At 33.9% G+C, this 25,534-nt stretch overlaps 1 protein-coding gene across 50 annotated transcripts in view; it reads right to left on the reverse strand.

Annotated features, from left to right (window-relative positions):
* The window catches only part of LOC106879514 (ralBP1-associated Eps domain-containing protein 1), a 137,892-nt gene that overhangs the window by 67,282 nt on the left and 45,076 nt on the right, over nucleotides 1-25,534 (reverse strand). For 44 of the 50 annotated variants that reach the window (XM_089346927.1, XM_089346956.1, XM_089346960.1 and 41 more), the window contains one exon: nucleotides 4,358-4,481. In XM_089346927.1, the coding sequence (XP_089203053.1) occupies nucleotides 4,358-4,481 (124 nt within the window). Of the gene's footprint in view, nucleotides 1-4,357; nucleotides 4,482-20,554; nucleotides 21,122-25,534 lie in introns of those variants that run through there. The other 6 variants (XM_089346945.1, XM_089346950.1, XM_089346937.1 and 3 more) reach the window with 1 other exon arrangement.

The raw sequence follows: 25,534 nt of genomic DNA on the forward strand, positions 1-25,534 counted from the left end.
GTCTAAGGCCAACACTCTACATAGAAAAAAACAGCAAAGTTACAGAAGCATTCACAACAATTCAAAACCAATAAGACCTAAGAGAGGAAAGCCTTCCCTAAAGGAAACATAGGACATAAAGCAGCAAAATCCAAAAGGAAACCAACATTCTACATTACACTCTGACCTGGAACCTACAAAGGAGCCAAAAGGGAGGACACCCTAAAATAGCTGGAAGTAGAATACTAAAGCAGAGTTGAAAAAGAAGGGGTCCAATTGGTGAAAAGCAGAAAAGACAGCCACTTCACTGCTTCTAGGCTACACTCGTCAATACCACAAAATTGTAGCAAAAACTTAACTTCAGTACCAGGGTAAGTGGGGGAAAACAATAAATGAAATGAAGATAAAAATTAATCATTTAAATTACAAGCATTTCCTGTGTTATTATTAGTCATCCAGTAATTAATGTAATAAATCATAACAATGATGACAATTCATTAAGCTAGAATGCATAATGATGATAGCTTCGTTATTATTAAGAAGCTTTCCATACTGACAAGTATGAACAGTCAAAGTCAAAGAGGTAACTTTGCTTTCAGACTCCAAGATGTATACTAAGAAGACAATCCAGGCCATGCTTTTAATAGGTGTGACCTTCCTTTCAACAACAATACCTCAGCATTAGTTTCACAGATTAGTCAAATGTAAGTAGTAGAAATAAAACTCAAAACTCCAATTGAAAATGATATACTAAAAACAAAAATGGCAGACATGAATCAAAACATTTATTTTTACAAAAAAAAAAAAAAAGACAAAAAACAATGTTAAAAAGTACCTGGCAATCTCAAGCCACACAAACTGTTAAAGCCTGTCCATACCAATACTACCTAATCCTTTACAAAGAAGTACTCACAAGAAAATTATTGCGTGTAGGTTGTCGATCATCATCATCTTTTAACATTCATCTTCCATCCTGGTATGGGTTGAAGAATTTGACCAGAATTAACAGGTTCAAAGACATCTTGCTCCAATGTCTACTTTGGCAATGGTTTCTACAACTGGATGCCCTTCTTACTACCAACCACTTTACAGAATGTGCTGAGAGCTTTTTTCATGGCACCAGCATTAGTAAGCTCAGCATGCAGCTCACAAAACTAAGATCCTTTTTCACTACAGTAGAGAGGGAGGCAGCTTTAGGCTAAGTGATGAGAAGTTAAAGTAAAAAAGAAGTGACCCAGAACAAGTTCCATACTTTAAATCTCTCATCACCTGGGATATATTTTTATAGTGATATATATTTGTAACTTGCATAGTGTGAAACATTTTTAGATATAAACTTCACTTGATTTGTCTCCAAATGATGACATCTCCAAGAGACAAACACACACCATGAAGTCAAGTAAACAACATTATGATGAGTGAAAAGCAGCTGTTTTTACAGCTGAAGGCCCTTTCTACCATTAACCATCAAACAGTTGCATAAGTAAGGAAGCTGTTTGGTCAGTAAGACAATCTACAGCAAAGAAAACTCTGTGCCTTACCCAAGGGCACAACAGTGGCTGCAGTAAAGCTTGAATTGGTGATAGTGTGCAACTTAGGCTAGCAGCAATATTCTTTTCTAATCTAGGCATAAGGCCCGGAATTTGTTTTTTTTTTGGGGGGGGGGGGTCGATTAGATCAACCCTAGTATGCAACTGGTACTTAATTTATCGACTCCAAAAGGACGAAAGGCAAAATCGACCTCTAAGCATTTCACCCGGCGTGTTAACGTTTTTGCTAGCTCGTCGTCTTGCCTAGCAGTAATATTAAGCAAACAATTGTAAAATAAAGATATATATATATATATATCATCATCATCGTTTAACGTCCGCTTTCCATGCTAGCATGGGTTGGACGATTTGACTGAGGACTGGTGAAACCGGATGGCAACACCAGGCTCCAATCTAATTTGGCAGAGTTTCTACAGCTGGATGCCCTTCCTAACGCCAACCACTCAGAGTATAGTGGGTGCTTTTACGTGTCACCCGCACGAAAACGGCCACGCTCGAAATGGTGTCTTTTATGTGCCACCCGCACAAGCCAGTCCAGGGGCACTGGCAACGATCTCACTCGAAAATCCTACGGGAGCCAGTCAGGCGGTACTGGCAACGGCCACGCTCAAAATGGTGCATCTCATGTGCCACCCACACAAGAGCCAGTCCAGGGGCACTGGCAACGATCTTACTTGGCTTGCCGGGTCTTCTCACGCACAGCACATTTCCAAAGGTCTCGGTCAGTAGTCATCGCCACGGTGAGGCCCAATGTACGAAAGTCTTGCCTCACCACCTCAGCCCAGGTCTTCCTGGGCCTACCTCTTCCACGGGTTCCCTCAACTGTTAGGGTGTGGCACTTTTTCACGCAGCTATCCTCATCCATTCTCACCACATGTCCATACCAGCGCAATCGTCTCTCTTGCACACCACAACTGATGCTTCTAATGTTCAGCTTTTCTCTCAAGATACTTACACTCTGACGGGTATTCACATTGACATTACACATCCAACGGAGCATACTGGCTTCATTCCTTGCGAGCTTACGTATGTCCTCAGCAGTTACAGCCCATGTTTCACTGCCATGTAGCATGGCTGTTCGTACGCATGCGTCATACAGTTTGCCTTTTACTCTGAGTGAGAGTCCCTTTGTCGCCAGCAGGGGTAAGAGCTCTCTAAACTTTGCCCAGGCTATTCTTATTCTAGCAGCTACACTTTCAGCGCACCCACCCCGACTACTAACTTGGTCGCCCAGATAGCGGAAGCTATCGACTACCTCTAGTTTTTCACCCTGGAATGAGATAGAAGTTGTTTCCTGTTTGTTTACAGTCTTTATTGTACCTGAACATCTGCCACAAACAAAAACTAACTTGCTAGTTAACCTATATATATATATATATATATATATATATAAAAAGCAATCCACAAACAACTGAAACATATATTTTAATTTACAGCATCCACAAAGAGGAAAACAAAAAAATAAATAGAAACTTCTGAAATATTGTATTGAGTCAAAAGTTTTGCAATATTTTGGCAACTTATTTGCTTTATTCCTCAAGTTTCAACAAAAGCAGCCAAGCACTCAAAGTAGAGGCCATCATGTTGCACCATCTGCAGTCATCTTTCTGCCAGTTCTATGATCCCAAACTGAGACTAGTTCTTGTCCTTCGAGGTGAAGAACTCCTTCATTGAAGGTTCCACCTCCTTGGTTGATGAAGCATTGCAAGTGCAGGAAGAGAGCTAGATTCTGACTATATGCAGGGTGTGTTATCAGTTTGTTTCCCTCAAGTTCCTGAGTTTATACCGGGTCCTTTGAGCAGCATGATGCCTTGCATTGACTGGCTACAGAAGTGCTCACTTTCTGTTAACTGATACCACACAATGGCAAACATCCACTCCAGTGTTTGAAGTACAGGTTGGCATCAATGCCGCAACCATCCAGAATGAACTGGTAGTGAACCTTCTCCTCATAATTCCACCAGTTGCAGAGAATCACCTTGTGTTCGAAATGCCTATGTTTGGCAACAGGTTCCAGAAGCTGGCCCTTGCTTAAACACTGCCTATGCACGTTAGGATTGTAGTGAAATATCTCCCTCAGATTATTACTTGTCCCAATCCATGGTTCACTTCCTGTGCTTACACCACTTCATCAACCAAGTGGAGGTGGAAGTTTCAGTGAAGGACAAGAACTGATATCATTGTGGGGTCTAAGAACTAGCAAAAAAGGTGACTTCAGACAGTGCAACATGATGGCCTCTACTTTAAATGTCAGGTTGCTTTCTATCTAACGTGACAAATTGTGGTGTTACATGTGGTGTTATGGGCTGTGATGAGCTATGTGGTGTTGGTGGAGAGGGATCACAGATGAAGAAACGGAAGTGAAGACCGGAAGGGCCGGCGGAAGTCGGCCACACGCGCATGCGTGGACAGCGAGCACGTGTGGGCAGTTCGAACAGAGACAGCGTACGTAGAAGACGTGGTTTGATCTGGAGCGATCGTTTATCCCGCCTCGGTCAACAAGGTAAGGGCGCTGTATTTCTTTCTCCCTTTTGCTTCTTGTTGTCTTTTTCCTCCATCACACCACACAAATAAAGCAAATGAGTTATCAAAATATTGCAAAACTTTTAACTTAACTCAATATTACAATACTGGAAATGTTGTTATAGTACAGCACTAACAATCAAATCAGAAAATGTTTTTAGCTTTTTATTTTAATTATTCATTGCAATGTCTAAGAAAGGATGGCTAGGTTCAATACATCTGCTTTTCCTTAAATAGACTGATAAGAGAGTTAAGCTGTAGATATAAAGCAAGAGAATGTATAAATGATATCCAAAAGAAATTACCCAGGTTGAGGCTATCTAATTTGGCTGGAAGACCACACTGAACAGCAGCAATCAGTTTCAAAGCAATATAAAACTGACTTCGACCAAAGTGACCTAATCTTTTGGCTCCACAAAGCTCAGAAATCTGAAAAAGCAAAAAAACAAATAGACAACATTAGCTATAATAAAAAGAGAAAGGAAAAGTGGAATCACTGGGAAAAGAAGAATATCTTTTGTAAAGTTAAATGATTTAGAAATTTAGTAAATTCTAAAAGAAACACTACAATACAAAAGTGTATATTACATTTAAAAAGAATATTCACACATGCAGACACACATAAAAAAAAGAAAATTTGATGTTTCTAAATTCTTATAATGTAAAAAACATACAATTCCCAATGATAAGAACAAAGCTTCTAGAATAGATGGAGAAAATCTGAAAGGCCACTTTGATATAATAGTTAAAGTGTCTTCGGTTTGCAAATGTGGGTTTGAATCCCATAGGCAGCTTTTGACATTTTTCATCCAACAGGCTTTTTAACCCAATATCCTACAGACTATTATATACAAAGCTTTATCTTCTTCAAGTTCCACCATTAAAATTATATACTTTATATCTCTAGAAGTTTCTAAATTTATAAAATTCAAACAACAAACAATTTTTGCTGGTAAGAAGACAGCTTCTAAAATGGACAGAAAAAAAACTTGAAGGGTTGCTTTAGTATAATGGTAGAACATCTGACATGTTTACAGAAGGTTCAAATCCAATGTGCAACCTTTGACATAATTGTTTCCAAACAAAGAGATTTTTAAACTCAATATCCAAGGTTTTTCAAATGTGTTTTGATGTAATTTCTCAAAACTACAATAAATATCTCAGCTAATACAAAAAAAGGTAGACTAAAACTTCAATTTTTCGAAATTTCAAAACATTTTGAAGTTGAGACATGCACAAGTAAACAGTATGTGAACCATGTCAAAATTTTACCGATCAAAAATCACCAAAACGAAAAATGGCTTGAAAATTTTATCTTGGATTTTTTTGTGGTGGGGGAGTCATCCAAGGGAAGAAAAGAGGCTAAAGTATGGATTTTATTCAAACACAAGCTTTTTTTTTTTTTGCAATTCTAGAAACGCTATTGAAGATTTTTTTGTGGATGCTAAGGAATCTATCCCTAAAATTCAACAAATTCAGTAAAATTTATTCAAATTTTATGTGGTTTCCAACAAATGTAATTTTGTAGGAAAAAAAGAGTACATGGTAATATCCAAAAGTTATTTGATTTTAAAAATTCAAAACACATGTTTAATTTAATATCAGATTCCAAGGTGTCACCTTTTGTCCTTTTTAAAAAAAAAAAACAAGATTGATATTGGGTATGCTTTTCTCCACTTTTTACCCGTCTTATAATTTTCATGAAATTATGTTTTTTTTTTTTTTTTTCTTTTTTTTTTTTTTAATACCAATTATATCAATAATGTCCTTTTGAAAGTTTTTAAAAATGTTAAAGTAACATGGAGGTATGGTAAAGTAAGAGACAGTAGTAACATAACTAACAATAGAAGGAAGTAAGGTTGATAAGAAAGATCTTTTAGACAAAATTTGTCATAGATTATCCACATTTTACAAAAAAAATCTGGAAAAATTTACTTAACAAGAACTATGATGGAGAAAACTAATTCAAAACTTTATAACTTGTATTAAGTCTCCAGATTTTGATTTAATATAACTCAATAAGGCATCTACTACTTTGGAATGTCCTCTCAATCTGCAATTTTCATACCTTGGTAGAATGTTTCCATTGTTGATTAACTTCTTCATCATAATTCAACCAAAATCTGGTGAATGTGTCATTTAAACTTTGTGTCTAGCCTGTCTTTCTCCCTAAATATGTCTTGAATTTTCTGAGCATTTTGTTACAGACCTCCAAACCAGATTTATCAAGTTGACCAAGTCCATTACTCTCATTAGCCTCAGTGAGTTACCACATGTGACCTAGTAATTTGTGCATAATCAGTGTAATGTTGATCCAATTCAAAGGAATAAATAAAGGTCAGTACAGATACTTTGGTAATATTTAACAATGATGTGATCTTTGGTATTAAGAGTTCTCAGGATATTGGCTAACTGGGTGCCAAAAAATTTGAACTTCCTCTGATTAGCTTCTTCCATTCTTTAAATTTAATTGAATATGCAGTACTAGGACTTCACAATGCTCTACAATCACACTTCCAATGAGTTCACAGACATCATGGTAATATTTCTGACCAAATTATAAGATACATTCTCAGTTAAAATTATATCCATGATTACTTAAGATTATAATCATCTATTATTATAATCATCATCAGATCATTTTCTTATATACTGTACATGAGTGTTTTATTAATGAGAAACCAACTCAATTTTTGCATTAGAATTATAAAGAATTGAGGCATTTTACCAATATTAAGTAAGTCACCATCATCGTCTGTACCAGCACAAACAAAATATAAACCCAGTTTTATTTCATAAGTGCTGTTCTGCAAAAATTACAACAAGCATTCTATTTCAACTCTCTATTTGTAGTTTAATGGTATCATTTCAGTATTCTTTTTTGTAAAAGTTACTATACAACCATTGCAACATTTTCCTACTAAGATTACTAAAGAAATACATTTGAATTTCTCTCACTAAGATTGATGCAATGATCAGAGTTTGTCATTTTCTGCCATCCTAATTAGACCTGTTTATGTTACATTACAAAAAATAGATTATACACTTATTGCAAAGACGTGTATGCTTTTGGGTTAAACTATTGAACAACTTAACATGCTTCAAAAGTGTAAAATCCAGGTATATTTGACAATTCAATTTCTCCCTTTATTTACTGAAATCAGGGTCTTCAAATAGGTGCCAGAATATCAAAACATCTACTCAAGTCTACAAGATAGGCCAATTTAGATGTCAAACATGGATTTCAGATAAAATTTTAGGCTCTTGCATGTTCAATTTTTCCAAAGAAAGCTAAAATCATTTACAAAAGGCTGTGAAAATGCTTTGTCTTACCCTCCACTGTGTATTATTTATAACATTATCTGCTGTAGTTTCAACCATCAAAAAAAAAAACAGAAAAGAAACTTTCAAAATCCAATCAGCAGTTAACAGGGATATGAGGGGGTAATTGACAAGGGCTCCTTTTCAGGAAGATACAGTCCATGCTGGAGAAAATCAGGATTGAGAAGTAATAAGTTTAACAAGAGTGCAGAATGACTAGAAAAATCTGAAAAATATTGCCCTTACACCAAAAGCATACAATATAAGTACTGACATCTTTGAGATTGTAATAGAAACATTTCAGGATAATAAAGCACCAGAAAGATACTTCATTGTTAGATTATGGTAGAGTGGTAGCAGCAGTAGCAAAAATAAAACCCTGGCCTTCTGTCAAGAGTATCTTAAACTTTACCACTAAGTTCTTAAAAGGGATATAAATACACCAAATTGGTTGGCATTTGCAGAAGCAAAACTGATACAAGAAACAAACCACTCACATGATAGAAAAATTATTGGCCAACTACAAACCAAAATTTAATGTATAAAATGTATGCAACTCACTGGAATCTATACCTCTAGGGTCACTGTGGTGATTGTAACAATATAATCATAGCTGAACAAACAATTGAGAAGAACCATGTGTGAGGATATGTTAAGCAACAACTAATCAACAAAACTGTGACATCAGTGATGCCACATCAGAAGAGAAACTTGGTCACATTCTGGTTAGGTAACTAGAAGGCATTCAATTCTGTTCCCTACTCATGGGTGCTTAAGGTCCCTCAACACATCACAGTTCTAAAAACCATAATCAAACCCCGATAGGAAATCAGGTGGAGCTGATTAGATAGAGTATGCAGATGGTTAATTCAAGAAAACAGAGACCAGTAAAAGTCACACTGAGAAGAAAGTTAGTTGTTGAAATATACTAGGAAATTAGTGAATTTTTGCCAATCAGTCAGATGATCTTCTGAATGTGGTCTAGAGCAGTGCTCTGCAACCAGTATGCTACAGCACATTGGTGTGCCACAGTGTCACCTGAATGTAATTTTTTTCCCTATACTTTTACTTATATTTTTAGTTCATGTGTGCCACCAAATTTTGAAAAGAATATAAGTGTACTGTAAGTGAAAAAGGATTGCAGAGCACTGGTCTAGATTGTTTGTGCATGTACCAAAAACACCAAACTAAACATGTAAGCAGGGCTCCAAAATAGCTCTTATTAAGCACTGTATTTTTTTTTTCCTGGCCTTTAAGAGGAGGCCTAATCTTTGGGCTGCAGTATTGTCAGACTTATACATGTGGGTCACCAAGAGAAGCTTAAATTAGTAACAGTCCTGAAGGGTTAAACTGTCGTCTGTTTATGTATAGACAAGAGACAAGATACAAGATTATTTCTTTTGGTATAGAAATGAGATACAAGACTATTTCCTTGATGCACAGTGGATGTGCTTACCAAATATTAGGCTTTATGTTTCAACTGAAAGATATATTTATATTCAAATATATAAAAATATTTCAAAATAAATCACTTTTATATGTAAAAATATATTTCCATCCTTCAATTGAATGTGGTCGATGCCAGGTCCACCTGACTGGCTCCCATGCCAGTGGCACATAAAAAGCACCAACCAATCATGACCAATGACAGTACTTCCTCACTGGCTCTTGTGCCAGTGGCACATAAAAAGCACCATCTGAATGTGATCGTTGCCAGGCCCACCTGACTGGCTGTTGTGCCAGTGGCATGGAAAAAGCACCCACTACACTCTTGGTTGGCATTAGGAAGGGCATCCAGCTGTAGAAACATTGCCAGATCAGATTTGAGCCTGGTGCAGCCGCTGGCTCTCCAGACCTCAGTCAAACTGTCCAACCCATGCCAGTATGGAAAACGGCCATTAAACAATGATGATGATGAATGGAAGAATATGAACCTACTGATGAATATATTTATGCATATGAAAATGGTTCATACATTATTTTTATATGTATGAATACAAATATTTATATCCTTCAATGTATATAAAAATAATGATGAGGAATATATATATTACACACACACACACTTCATAATAAATAAAAAATTATGTTTCTGTGTGTTCAAAAACTATAAACTAAGGGTGGAGGGAATAGAAGATAAGGAATGCTTAGAAGGAAGGACTGAATAATATAGATGAAGAGTGAAAGCTGGTAATAAAAACACAGAGAAATACTACAAGAGGAAAGCCACAATGCTACTCCAGCATTTTTATGTTAGTTATACTGTTAATGTGTTAATAGTTATACATGCTTCAAGAAACAATTATATGTTTTAAAGAAGCTAATGAGGAAACCTCTATGTAGGCATTTGACTTAATGGAAATAAGAGCTAAATCTCCCTCAAACTTTTCACTGAAAAATACATGAATATACTGAACGACCTAGTCATAGTGATAATATGCCACAAGAAAAAAATGATCAGAATTAAAATGACTGACAGACAATACAGCCAAGTCACAGAAATATCTAGCAGTTGAGTACCAAACTTGACCAGACAGAGATATGGAATAGCTGGAACTATTTGGTCTACAGATGTGTACCAAATAATTTCAATGACTAACCACATACTATAAGTCTGATCAATCAAGGCTGATTTCATCTAAACCACTTATTTTCAGTTTCCTAAAACTTGTCAACAAATATATAGCACATGTTATATATTCCAAAAAATTAATCAACAGCTCTTAATTTTTATGGAAAAGACATTAACTGCTACAAGTTTCAAAATCTTGAGATCTCGGATTCTAGACTTTCACTTTGCTAAAGAGAAAACTAAGTTTATCTCTCAGTCTTAGCTTACAAATATGTCAGTCTTGATCAACTATGTATGAGTTACAATATCCTGACACACCTCATTATAGAATACTTCTTTTATATCTATTCCTCAATTGTAGACACCCTAAACCACGATCAGAAGAATGCCATTCATCTTACTTTCCTTGTCAACAATGACCCCCTTATGGTCTATCTCTCATAATGTATCCTTTCAGCCTATTGCTCTCAGTCTATATTTGCTGCATTTACTTAATAGGTAAAGAGGGTCATGAGTCTAAGAAATTCATTATGAAATTACATGGTTCCAGGTTCGATCCTAAATTTTACCACAGGTAATCTCTTACCAGGTGTTATGAGTAAAAGTGGATCAATAATAACTGTGTATTAACCAGTTGGATTAAGTCTACCATCCAAGACAGATCCAGTTTTCCCAACACGCAATTTAACACCACTATGTGTGTGGCTCTTGTGTACCTACAGTAGAGTCTAGTCCAGTGGTTCCCAAATCATACACTGCAGCGCACTGGTGCGTCACAAGATATAATTAGATGTGCCTTGGAAAAGTAAGATTGCATTTCAAAATATGAAATATACAAACCAAAATTTACTAGAAAGCTCATGTATAAATGTCTAAGTGGCAAAAAAACTAAATACTAAGTTCTAAACTAAGAATGAGAGGTGGTTGTGTCATTCAATTCATTTAGGCTAATTATGGTATGAGAGTGTTATTCAGTTTTGAATCTGAAATTTCATAAGGATAAGAACTTAATTAGCATCAATCTATCCTCAAAATTGACGTCTTATGGACATATTCAGTACATGACTATCTTTCAGTTTATTTCGGCCATAGCCTCTGCAGTTTTCATTTCAATAAGTGTGATAGATAAACTATTGAACTAAAATATACAATGTTGAACTAAATCTTTTAATACATCCTCACATACTGCGGCTGTATTTCAATTGTTTCCATTCATATAGGGGCAAGAATTTTCAGCTTTTCAATTAATTTTAAAAGACTTCTCAAAAGAGTACGATATGTGACACGCTGCCACTTTTCGCAGCTCACTGGTCACTTGTCTCAGTTTGACTATTAGTAATCTGTGCTCTTTGTATGATACAATTCATATTAACAGACTAAATTACCTATAAATTGGAAAAGTTTATAAGAGGAAACATAACCATGACGATTACAAATCTGAAAGTGAATGTTCATCAAAAGCAACAAAGCATAGTGATGATAATGCAATAGCTCAACCCAATCATAAATATTGCAATAACTATTTAAAATTTGAGCTTCATTGGACTGGCAACGAGGATCAACCTCTTCCATTGTGTGTTGTTTGTGGTGAAAAGTCGTCTAACAAAGGAATGTTGCCTAGTAAGCTGAAAAGACATTTTACAACTAAACACTCACATCTTCAATGTAAAGATCCGAATTATTTCCAAAGACTGCTAGAACAGCAATCTAAACAAAGAAACTATTTTGAAAAAAGGATGAATGCTTCTGAAAAGGCTCAGGTTGCATCTATTGAGAAAATGATTGCACTACAAACTAAACTGCATACTTTAGCCGAGTTGATTATCTTACCTGCTTGTAGAAAGATGGTTAAAACCATATTAGATGATGAAGCCGAGCAAGAAATAAGCAAGATTCCGATCTCAAATAATACAATCAGAGGAGAATTATGGATTTATCTGCTGATATAGAGGAAAATGTACAGAACATATTTCAGAACTCAGAATTTGCTCTACAGGTTGACAAATCAACTGGTATTAGCAACAAAGCACAATTACATTTATTTGCTTTATTGATGATAACCAAACCATAAATCAGTTCTTTTGTTGTAAAGAAATGCCACTCACTACAAGAGGTCAAGATATTTTTGACATTTTATCTGCCTACCTCAAGAAATGGAATTTATCCTGGAATTCATGTATTGGAATATGTACCAATGGGGCACCATCTATGATGGGCTCTATTAAAGGTTTTGTATCACTCATGCAACAGCAAAATCTCAATGTTATACATACTCATTGCTTTCTACATAGGGAGGTACAAATTTCAAAAACAATACCTGTTGAGTTAAAGCAAGTATTATACCAAGTTGTTGAAATGGTTAATTATATTAAAAGTAGGCCATTGAAGTGTCGCTTAGTTGAACAAATATGTGTTGAGATGGATTCCCAGCACATGCATTTACTTTTACACACAAATGTCAGATGGCTTTCAAAAGGTAAGGTGCTATGTCGCAAATATGAACTCCAGAAGGAATTGCATGCATTTTTTAAAGAATATAAATATGACTGCTTCTTGGAATATCTACAATATGAAATTTTGGTTTCCAAGCTGGAATATGTTTCTCTGTAAAATGTTTATGACCTTTTATACAACCTTCATCTTGACAAAGCCATTAAAAAAGAAAAAAAAAAAAACAAGGAAAATAAACTACAGACTATCTCAGTTGAAGATTCTTTCTTCAGGAAAGACAGAAAACACAGTGAGTTGGTTGAACTCTATGAAAACAATAAATGTGGGACAAGATGCCTTTCTGGAGAGAGAAGTCTTAGAAGATTTATTGGAACCAGGGTGCATTTGATGCTCAGAAGTCTTGAATTAGCTATGTTGCCAGAAAACTGTCAGAAGCCATTGAGAAAGTCATTACATCTGGCTAGAGAGAGAGGGTAAGTGCTGCAGCAAGAAAGAGTACTGAGGATGATAGAAACACCTGTCCCTGAATCACAACATCTGACTCAACGAAGTTTATGTTGTTACAGGAACTTTGTCACCTACATTGGTAGGTGGCCCCAGGCAACGCTCGTGCTGTAATGGAAGGGGCCAAAACACCTACAGAGCTCCTTCCACCACCTGATAAGACATTGACTTGTACATTTGGAGGCAGAAAGCAACAGCACCTTAAGCACATAAATGTTTACACCAAATGTTAAGATAGAAAGATCAGTCTAAGGAACAATAATAAAGATAAACAATTATGAAACTGTCAAAGCAGTTTTAGGAATATTTTCACATGAATTAGATTTGATTTCAAAGAAATTCATCTTATAGCTTTAGACCTTTTTGTTATAAATGAAAAATTTAGTAAAATGACTGTCATTATTAATCTGGTGTTCAGAACATAATATGAAGGTTTGATGGAAGGTTTTTACTTAATTACTTTAAAACAGGAAGTTTGCAACATATAAACAACCAGAGGTTTGTATCAAAAGGGTTAACCCATTAACTTATTTGAAGTAATCTGGATTTTCAAACAAATTTATATCCCAAGTAACAAATTAGTAAATTATTAAAACAAAGTCATTTTTCACAGTAATAAATAAATAAATTTGGTGAACTTAAAACAAAAAATTCAAAAAAAAAAAAAAGGAAGCAGGCTAAAAATTAAATTAAAACATAGCATATCATTACAAAATGAGTTTGCTATTTCTTTCATAAACCATTGTTTCTCATACTACATGAGGAAACAAGTATTAAGATGAATTATTTCTCAAAGGCAGTGCAATGATTATGCACAGTCATATGCATTAGGTGCAGGTGCATATTGTTATCAATAACATTTTTTCATCAATGACAAATCCAATTATTTCAACAGTGAACTAATTCTCTGTTGTTTGAGATTAGTAATAAAACTAATTAATTCATCAGAATAATTATAAAACCAACTGCATCTTAAGCTTTCAATTTGAAATTATTAATTAGTTCACATATGTAATTACATTAAATAATAATTGCAACTATATTAACAATTTCGTTAATAATAAACTTTCATAATTGCTTTCCGAACAAATTAGCACAAATAAGTGAAGCTCTTCACATTTAATAACCAGTAATTTTCTCACTAAAATCCCAATGTTGATTATGTTTCTCTTAACATAATTACTAAGAAGACGGTACAATTTACAACACCTATATACAAATAAAAGAAATAGTGTTTATTATGCTGTGTTGCGGAAACCTAAATGCAGGACTTCACAGTTCTATATTTGAGAGATGAGGAATTATGTACATTATTTACATTTGACAGATATTTGTCCTCATCTTGTTTGTTGTTAACATGTTTCAGCTGATATACCCTCCAGCCTTCATCAGGTGTCTTGGGGAAATTTCAAACCTTTTATTATTATTATTATTATTATTATTATTATTATTGTTATTATTCAGGTCACTGCTTGGAATCGAACTTGGAATCTTGGGGTTAGTAGCCCGCACGCTTAACTACTAAGCCATATGCCCGTGCGATGTTAACTTTCTTGCTAAGACCTATAGTGAGCTGTAGAGATTCAGCATGTCATCCACTGAGCCACTTCCTTGTGGATATAATCAGTCCATTAGCAGGAAAGTTAACATTGTATGTGAAGAATTCCACTCACTTCACAGAACTGATCATGTACGGAAAAATGGAGACCACCTCCCCCTGTAGGATGAAGTAAAAATAATAGACAGAACACTACTGGAAAATATGAAAGCTAAAAGAAGCAGCACATATGCTAGGAAACAACAATCTCCTAAGCAGACCGAGTGCAGATATGATATGGGAACTGATATTAAGGAAGGATAGGAAAATATTAGATTTTTAGGCCCTAAAATTCACTCCATAATTACCCACGGGCATATGGCGTCGTGGTTAAGAGCGCAGGCTACTAACCCCAAGCAGTGACCTGAATAATAATATAATGACAATAACATCGTAAAATACTTTAGGAATGAGAACCTAGGTTTGAAATTTCCCCAAGACACTTGATGAAGGCTGGAGGGTACATCGGCCAAAACATTGTGTTAACAGACAAGATGAGGACAAATATCTGTCAAATGTAAATAATGTGCAGGCCTTCAATTAAGTATGATCAAGGTTAAAACTGTAGTTTAATCCTAGCTCATCCCCAATGAGCAACCCTATGACCAAAATGTATGCCTACAGTTACCAGATCATCTTTTTTTAATATTGGGAGACCAAGCAGTACAGTGTATCCTTTCTTTAAGACAGTATAGTGGGTTTTGAAGGAGATTTGGCTGCTATTCCTAATAATATTCCTATGCAGTTGCTTACTCACATAGAGTAAGCAACTGCATAGAGGCTTCTCCATTTGGTATATAATAATTGCAAGTAATAGTAGTAAAACATTGTTTTTAATTAGGCACACGACCAGCAAGTTGAGGGAATTGAGTTAATTATATTAACTCAATGCACACGACCAGCAAGTTGAGGGAATTGAGTTAATTATATTAACTCCATTACTAAACTGCTACTTCATTTTATTAATCTTGAAATGATAAAAAGGTAAAGTTGATTTGAACTCAGAACAAAGAGCCAGAAGAAATGCTGCAAGGCATACTGTCTGACACTAATGATTCTGCCAGATAACTGTTTGAAAACATACCAATGGTCTGTGGTTAGTAGGAATAGAAACAAAAGTAACTTGTAACTCTTATAGTGAGAGTTTTGGTATTAATCCAATCATTTAAGATTCAAGACAAGTTTCTAAAATGATCAAAACTGATTTCTTATGCAGATAAAAATTAAAGAAGTTCAAATGTACTAATCAATAATTCCAAAACATATGATGAATATTCAGGGAAACATTTTCCTGTTTCTATGCTAAGAAAAAAAATATCTTTGATTTACAGATTTCCTCATATTGTCCTTGTTTCTATATCATTTTTCTAATTTTTTTTCCTATCCATATTACTAGTCCTCATCCTGTGATCTTATGTGTGAGGTCCAACATTCTCAAATCTGATCATACCCATTATCACATACAATTCCATATTTCTGAAATGAGGAATTTCCATTATGTATACTGTTTATATTTGTCAGACTAGTATCTTCATCTCATTTCTTGCTTTCACTGTTTCAGCTGTTGTACACCCCAGCTTTCTTCAGGTGTCTTGTGTTGAACTCTGTTGTTTTATCAGAATTTTGACCCTAACCCTACATTCGATCCACACTGACACACTACTCTCATTCCGCTCTCATTGTTTCGTGACATGTTTTGCTTCAGTTGATCTTTTGTGAATTATCTTAGTGCTTTGCCTGGGATTGAACATGTTAGAACCCTCTACCTTTAGTTGATAGCACTTTCTATCCAGCAGGTGTTACCTGTTAGTATTACTCATTTACATTGCATATCTGTCCGACCATTCCTTTCCAGCCTCCGCAAATCTACATGTAAGTGCTCTCACACACTGCATAAAGTCTGCCTGTTTCAAGAGGAACCATCTTGTTACCAAACAAAATAACAGATCTTTATATTTTCACTACAATCACTACTAAACACTAACTGTATTGTTCTTATGACAGAAATTATGTTCTACTTACTAGCAAGCCATCTGTATAAACAATTAACTTCATTTTGTGGATATCATTTATTAAGTACCTACATTTTTCTGTTTCTATTGCTTGTTTCATTGAATATATATTGTGAGCCCACCAACATCAGTCATCATTTCGTTCATGCTCCATGCAGAAATGGGTTGGACAACTTCCTACTTACACACATTCATAGCACTGGATTTTATTGAGGTTCACTTTTACCATACATCATATTAACATAATATATTAACATAATTTATCTACCATTACAAATAAAATGAAAAATAAAGTTAATAAAAATTCAGGAAGTCACCTTTAAGTCTTCATACATTAACGCATCCCAGTTTCATTGATATAAAATAAAGAATATTATTAACACATGCACCATATCATCTGAGTTTCAGATGCATTTAAGATGGCAATATTTATATTTTCAATGTAACTTAAAATTGCACCAAGGTAAATGTTTATCTAAACTCGATAAGCTTCAACATACAAATTATCTTGGCTCTATCCATTCATTATATAATTATTCATTAATGTGGTTCTTTTTTGTTTGTTTGTTTGCTTAACTTTCCATGCTAAATGAAAATTATAGGCATTTTATATCAACTGCAACCAGTAAGGCAAAACAGAGTGTCTGCCTATCCAGTGACTGATGTCCATCTGCAAAATCCAGTGAATACAAACAGCATTTTGAAAATTAGTGTGAGTCAGTGCATTCTGTGTGGGCATCAGAGTGTATCTTAGCTTCATTACAGTAATATGCATTTCATGAATGGGTGCAGTGTTTTTGTTTTTATTAATCAGAAAGGGAGACTATAACCTTGGCCTTCACCAGTTCTCATTTCTCATCAACTATTTAAGACAGACTTCATAGCTCTTTCTATATATTGCTAAGTTCTAATTAAAATACAAAACTAGTTTCAGTACAGGGGAATACAATTGAACAAGCTAATAACATTTAAAATATTTATAGAAATTCAATCCTTAAAAATGATGAAAGAAATAATCTGAAAAAGTAACAGTTGTAAGACCTAAGTTACAAAATATGGAAGACTTTCAGTGTTTGAAAACCACAATTCAAACAATCTTAGTAAATTAGATCAGAATAAGAAATTAAGATTGACTAAAATGAAGAAGCTGATATTAAATTCCCAGGATAGGGAATAACCAATAGCCAAAAAGAAATAATATGGCAGATTTAGGGATAAACATAGCTGCACAGTAAAGAAGTTTGCTTCCTAACCACATGGTTTCATGTTCAGTCCCACCACATAGCACCTTGGGTAAGTGCTAGACTAACCAAAGCCCTGAGTGGATTTGGTAAACAGAAACTGAAAGAAGACTGTGTGTGTGTGTGTGTGTGTGTGTGTGTGTGTGTGTGTGTGTGTGTGTGTGTGTGTGTGTGTGTGTGTGTGCATTTCCTTGTCTTGATATCATGTGATTGTTATGAATGAAGGTCATTCATTGCCAATATTCTACAAAGAAAGGTCTGACCATGGGGAAAATATTATCTTGCTGGGAAACAAGTAAGGGTTAGCATCAGGAAAAGTCCAGCTGTAGAAAATCTGCCTCAATAAACACCATCCAACCCATGTAAGCACAGACAGGTGAACGTGATGATGATGATGATTCATACCACTGTTGATGTGGCTGAGAGTGGAAAATATCTGAGAGTGGAAAATGTCTATGACATAAGATCGATGAAGACACACGAGATATTAGTGAGGTCAGATGTGAGTGTTGAGCTTCACAGATGAAAAGACAGGAATGACAGTAGTCACAATGCACAGTATTGAAGAACTCTTCAACCAAAAGCCAACATTAAAAGAATATCAATTTTTAATGATTATGAAATCGTTATGAAAAATATCTACAAAGTTGCAATTTACCTCTCAGAATATATTTATCTCCAATTCATTTCTAATTATAACAATATGAATAACAAATCTAAAACTGTTTTTCTATCAGTGTGAATTTTAGTTCCAGTCAAAGGTTGCAAATAAATCTTTTATCAAAAAGAATATGAAACTGCCAACTTTAAACTACAATATGAAACGTAAAAAAAATAAGCATCAAAAGCAAAGGCTGACAAAAATATACCAAAAAAGGTGTGTGACTGCATGCACGCATGTATTCTGCACAAAAACAAAAGCACAAGAACTTCATATGATCTTGGAATAATAACTGCTAAATTAATAATAATTCTAAAATAATCCTACTGAAATCATTAAAGCTAATATTATCATCACACTCATGCACTTTTATCAATAATCATATATATAATTCAAGGCAATGATAATTCCAGTTTGACCATTAAGACAAAATATATCCTTTGTTACTACTATATAGAAAGCAAGAAACAAAGAAATTCAACTTCATGAAAACCACTTTGAGAATAGTTAAATTATTATGAAAAATAATGTGTGAAAGAGACAAATCATAGATAAGGAACTAAACTTCAAATATTTTCAAAAAATAAAAACAAACCAAACAGATATTTCCATATTTATTTTGTAAAATAATTTTAATCTCAGTCTAGTTAACTTTAATTAAATCAAATTTAAATAATATTCTGATAGTATACCTATGTTTGTTATAAATTAGTCACTAGTATGATAACACTTTAAAAACCAAAATATGAATATCGATTTTTTTTTTTTTAAACTTTTCAAATTTGATCACTATTCTTTAAAAAAAAAAATTTAGGGATATTCCCCCCCCCCCCCCCTTGGAAAATAATTTCAAGATTTTAGATAAAAAGAAATAGAATTTTGTTTATATGTAAACAGAAGAGAAAATTTTAAAACATAAGGAACATCTATGACTACTAAGATTTTTCCAAAACAGAAAAAAAAAAAAAAAAACCAATGCTCAAAATATGAGATTAAATCCAAAGATCTTTTTGTTTCTACAGGATCAAAGAAAGAACTGATTGCAAGCTAATACTCTTATATAACTAAGATTTTTTTTTTTTAATCATATCGTTTCAATGACAAAATTCAGTCAAGGAATAATCAGGTGAGGCTTAAGTGGAACTTAACATTTCTTAAAGAAAACTCTTTAGGGAATTCTTATTTCAAGGTTATAGCAGTGCAAGAATCTAATGAAAATATTTCAATAATGTATTGTATTAAACTTGAATATTTTCAATTAAATAAGTTAAGCTTAATTGTGATTAGACTATATTTTTTTTTTAATTATGAACCCTACATCATACCTTGAGATAACCTAACATGTTTATTTGGAATAAAAATGAAATACAGTGTAATAGTGTTTAGAAATAAAATAGAGTGAGAAAAAGATTTTAAAAAATAAGAAAATAATGTTAAGAATATGCAGTTAAAATGAAAATAAATTAATGTCAATGCACTCAAGCTAGAATCCTAACAAATTATGCTATTAGAATTATATCAAAAATCAAATGTTATTACTTCTTGCCTCCCTCCCACCTCACCAAGAAAAAGTGCTAAAGATATTTAAAGGTGAGGGGAAAATAAATATAATTTTTTTTTTTTAATTATAAAATGCATGTATATAAGACAATATCTATTTTACAGACGAGAAATTATTGTAACTATTTTTTCACATGTAATATTTTTAGGCATAAATTTACATATGACTATAAACAAGTTTGATCTGCCTTGTTTGTTGCAATCAATATGTGGAACATCTAAAACTATTTATGAAACAACAAAGCCAGAGTTTAAAATTAGAAATTTTTTTTTAAATGTTTGAGCATTAACAACTATATTTGCACTATAAAACATACAACAAATATTGAGTTACTTATCCTTTAAAGTACATCTTATATCTAAAAACAAGGAAAAAGAGAAGAAAACATATATTTTAAATTTAGAATAAACTGCGAAAAGGTGAATCCTTTTTCTGGTGTACAGTAATAAAGAGAATACTACTTATAAAGTACAATATATTTCAGGTAGATGATGCGTTATCCATCTATCACTTAGAGTGAAAAAAGCTATAAAAGTATGTAAAATATGAACAAACCTATAACAACAGTAAATATATTATTACCTTGCTGACTGTTTCTTCTTATTCGACAGCGGGAAGCAAGAGTTTTGTGTAAAAAGCTATTTCCAAGCATTGTTTTAGAACCTTTAAGTTTCTTCTTAGTAATCAAAGTCTTTGTAACAAAGGGGAAAATGTCTATGAAAAAGTAGGCTAAATAGCAGTAAAACTGCTTGACTTGAGTAATTACAGCAGTAAAGAAGATGAATTTCAAGAATACAGTTTCAGTAGTCAAACCTGAGCAATCGCCAATTAGGACTTAATTTTCACAAAAACCATTACAGTCACCAAAAATATTTATGAAACAAGCAAAAGACAAAACTAGAATAAATTAACAGTGGAAAAGTAACAAAGTGATATACTGTAAGAACAGTAAACAGGAGTTATCCACTGACGCATCTGGCATGTGTAGGGATTACTGCGGACAAAAGACACATTCAATAGAAAGCAAGGGACATAAAAAATGCAGTTGACAATAACGACAAACTCTGTTTTCTCTACAAGACAGAAAGAAAAGAGTAAATAAACTGCATGTGGGGGGAGGTTTATACTGAAGACGCAAATACACACAATAAATTTACAGAAACTCGTCAATTATAATACAGATAGGATAGCAGTAAAATAAAGGAGGTGGGAGAAGAGAAGTTGAATGAAAATACTGCATCTGATATCCAATAGAAGTAATTTAAGATAAGAGAATAGAGAGGGAAGGAATAATAATAATAAGCTAAATTATAATAATAATAGTAATGTGGTCATCATCATCATCATCATCATCATCATAAGCATTTAAAAATAGAATAAGAGAGAAAAGAAAAGAAAATCTGCTTCTGTGAAGAAAATTATTACAAAGAAACCATTTGATTACAAAATAAATGAAAGTTATTTCTTTCAAGCTTGAAAGAAGCAATTGTATATAAATAATCAGCTTCAGCCTAGAGCAAAATAAGCAACTTAGATTGTAGGTGCGCAGGATAAAAGTGCTATATATTGTTTCTTTTTAAGAATGATATAAGAAAATGAATGGAAGGGGCTCTCTGATTTCACAAAGAAATAGTGAAGGAGATACAGAGATGGACAAGAATAGAGCGAGAAATACAATGCAAATACAAGTAAGTGGTGTATGCTTGCTTACATATGCTTGTGTAAGCATACATGTGTATGCTTGCTATTTCATCAATATGATAAAAATTGGAAAGGTTTCTCATAGCTAGGGGGGGGGGGGTGAATAAAAAATGTTCACTTATTATTTATTGGTTGAAAGGTTCTGCAAATTTAAACATTTACATGACTAAATATAGCAATAAATTTCCAGGAAACTACGGTAAATTAAAATTTTTCAGAAGTGCACATTTTATTTGCATTTAGTTGGTTTTTAAGCATTTAGATCTCGAAAGCTTTCAGTTGTTTCTATTTTGGCAAGCTGTTATGAGAATCATTCTTGTAGAAATGATAGTAAAAATATATTTATTAATAACTAAACCAAAGAGTACATTTGAAGCCAATTTTTCAGCTTGATTCAAATGAACTACTTTGTTTTGCATAAAATTGTCACCTTTACCTCCATATGAAAATACAAAATGGTGGTCTTATACATTTGACTTCACCAATGGAATTATTTTCCTATAGATGACCTGAAACTTATGGCAAACCTGTAAAGCTGTGTTCATAACAATATCTGCTTTAATGATCTGCTTGTGACATCTCCTTTTCATAATGGAAGCACTTAATGCAAAAACTGTCTAATTCTTGAGTGGATGAACAAATAACTATGGATATAGTTTGAGACAGTCAGCATCTATGCCTCTAAATAAAGGTTTACTTCAGAAAGAATGACACTGAAATACAATAAGCTTATTCTTATTCTTTTTAATTTTACACACACACACCACACAACGAGGGAGTGAGAGAGAAACAGAAGAGGAAGATAGACAGACATCTTGATTACAAGCATATCAGTTTTCTTGTTTTGGGGTTTGTCTGTTGCTTTTTTTCCTCATGAAATGAACAGAAATGCATGTATGAAAGTAAGGGAAAATTATACTCTTAATGCACGGATGCTTAGAACATCATCAATATTTAACCCCAGTTTTCATACTGGCATGGGTTGGCTGATTCAACAAGAGAACTAGCAACCTAGAGGACTGTGCTAAACTCCAGGGTCTGCTTTAGTATGGTTTCTATGGCTGGATGCTCTTCCTAATGCCAACCACTTTATAAAGTATATCAGGTACTTTTTATGTGACACAAACACTAATGAGACATGTCAACGTCTGCTTATGACCACACAAACATCTAAAACAATTAGCAAAAGTATAGTTCATGCTACCAAGTTATACTTGCATGCAAGTGATGGCTATGGTGCCAAGATGCCAATGGCAACAATATTTTGGTACCAAAAAGCTCAGATCATAATGTAACACATTAAACCTGAAATCCTCAAAAACAATGAAGCATCACAGAACTAAAACATTTATAGGGGGTATCTGCAAAGAGACCCAACACAAAACTAAACTTTTCCAGTGGAATGAGGGTTCAACAACAGACTTATTCCACAGTTCCAAACACACAGGCATTACATTACACAGCTCAAGGTACAACCTCACTCTATTTAATCCTTGTTCATCTACCCATGACATCACACATGATTGTGTCCTGGAATGGACATATTCATGAGTGATACACTGTATATTACTGACTATCTCTAAGACTAAAGCAACATGAAATGAAGTGCCTTGCTCAGGGAGACAATACACTGCCCAGTCCAGGAATCAAACTCATGACCATATGATCCAGCACCCTAACCACTAGGCCACACAAGTTTACATCTTAACACAAAGACATAACTATCAAGATAATTATGTCTTTGTGCAAATTCTCTTTTTTTTTTTATGGTAACAGGTTAAGTCTGGTACTTATTCTATAAGTTGCTTTGCCAAACCACTAAATTACAATGGCACAAACAAACCAATACTGCTTGGCAAGCAGCAAGGCAGGATCTTGACAAACACACACATACATACACATATAATAGGCTTCCGCACAGTTTCCAGTTACCAAATTCAGACACAAGGCATTGGCTGGCTGGGGGCTACATTAGGTACTGCACAATGGGATTGAACTAGGAACCATATAGTTGCAAAACAACCACATCCATCATCCTTTTTTAATATGCAAAATAAGCAAAACATGTACAAGAGAAAATATGCATCCTACATAAATAGAAAGAGGAACAATAGTAATTTTTTTTAATATTGTTCTTTATATTTCAATATTTCTCTTTGTACACACTTTTTCAATTTATATGTAAAATTTTTAATTCACGTTACATATACATGTATATAAACAAATACATTATAATTTCAAGTTAATTACTTTTGTAGCCTTAAAATGACATTTATTCAGTAGTTATTACTCAAAGTTGTACAGAAAGAAATCTGAACCAAACTGAAGTTATGCCAAGTATTTATTTATTCAGTTATTTACTATATGTTCTTATTGTGCTAAAATTATTTTCTTTGAGTTAAGAGGGTAAACAAACAATTCTATTGTTAGAACAGTTAACCGTTGTACTATAAACTTTTGTTATTTTGTAACTAAACCAAGTTGACATCACATCATGACTATATTAATGTAAAAGTTATCAAAATATCCCCATATGTTACAAACATTACCTAAATCATTTCAGTTTTTGTTGTTATGTTTTATCAAGATCCATAGAAAAAAGGCAACATAATGCATTGCTAAATGCAATGAAGTTAGTGATATAAGAAAATAATTTTGGGTGGCAGGCTTTATCTATGGCTCAGCTTAAAACACCATCACCTGACCATGGGGTGCATTTAACACAGTCTACTCTGTTGCAAGTAATCGAAATTGCTTTCTGATCTTAGATTATGGAGATCTAGCTCCACCACACACATACTCCGAACCACCTTTTCCCACCAGTTCAGAGGCCCAGCGAAAAACTCATGGCTGTTGTCCTTCCTCCATTGAATAAAGTATCACAATTTTTACATGCATGGCTATGTAGTTAAGAAGCTGCTTTGCAAACACATGGTTTCAAGTTCAGTCACACTATGCAGCACCTTGGGCAAGTGTCTTCTACTATAACCCCAGGCTGACCAGTGCTTTGTGAGTGAATTTGGTTGATGGAAATTCTATGGAAGCCTATCATATGCACATGTGTATATGTATATATGTTAGTTTATACATACCTATACATACATGTGTGTCTTTGTGTTTGCCCCACCACCATCGCCTGACAACCTGTGTGGGTTTGCTTATGTCCTTGCAACTTAGCAGTTTAGCAAAAAAGACAAATAAAATAAGTGCCAGACTTAAATACTGACAGTTTGTTTCTAAACTCTTCAAGGCAATACCCTAGCATAGCTGTAGTCCAATGAGCGAAGAGAGTAAAGATAAAAAAAATATACAGACTTTCAATATCATATATTAAAATGACAAACATCAAGATAGATGTACATATTTAATACAAAGTACATATTTGTAGAAACAGTTATGAAAACTCAAGAGATGACATATTCTGTTTAGGATCAAATTATTCTTCAGTTAAACTTAAGAGAATAGCTCTTAAAACAAATTAACTTTTACAACTGTCCTCAACAATCCCAGACAGTAAAACAAATTATAAATATTGGGGTTAATTCCTAAAAGCTAGGCAACTGGACTGTAAAATCTAGTAATTAACTTCAATATACATAAACATATTTGAATACATTTTGGTCTTTCTGTGAGATGATTATACACTAAGCTTTGGATGCAAGTCATCTACTTCAACAGTTACTAACTGGAAATCACAGAAACTTCAACTGAAAATGGAAATAAAAAAAATAAAAAAAAAAAAAGACTCCAGCTCCCTTATCAAGATCAATGACAAGGGGATAAAGTAATTTGATTGGCTTAGAGGAAGACCATGACTGGCTGTTGTTATGTGGCCCCAAATCAATCCTCACCAAATAGTCC

The sequence above is a fragment of the Octopus bimaculoides genome, chromosome 2 (assembly GCF_046866305.1).
Source record: "Octopus bimaculoides isolate indiv1 chromosome 2, ASM4686630v1, whole genome shotgun sequence".
Lineage (NCBI taxonomy): Eukaryota > Metazoa > Mollusca > Cephalopoda > Octopoda > Octopodidae > Octopus > Octopus bimaculoides.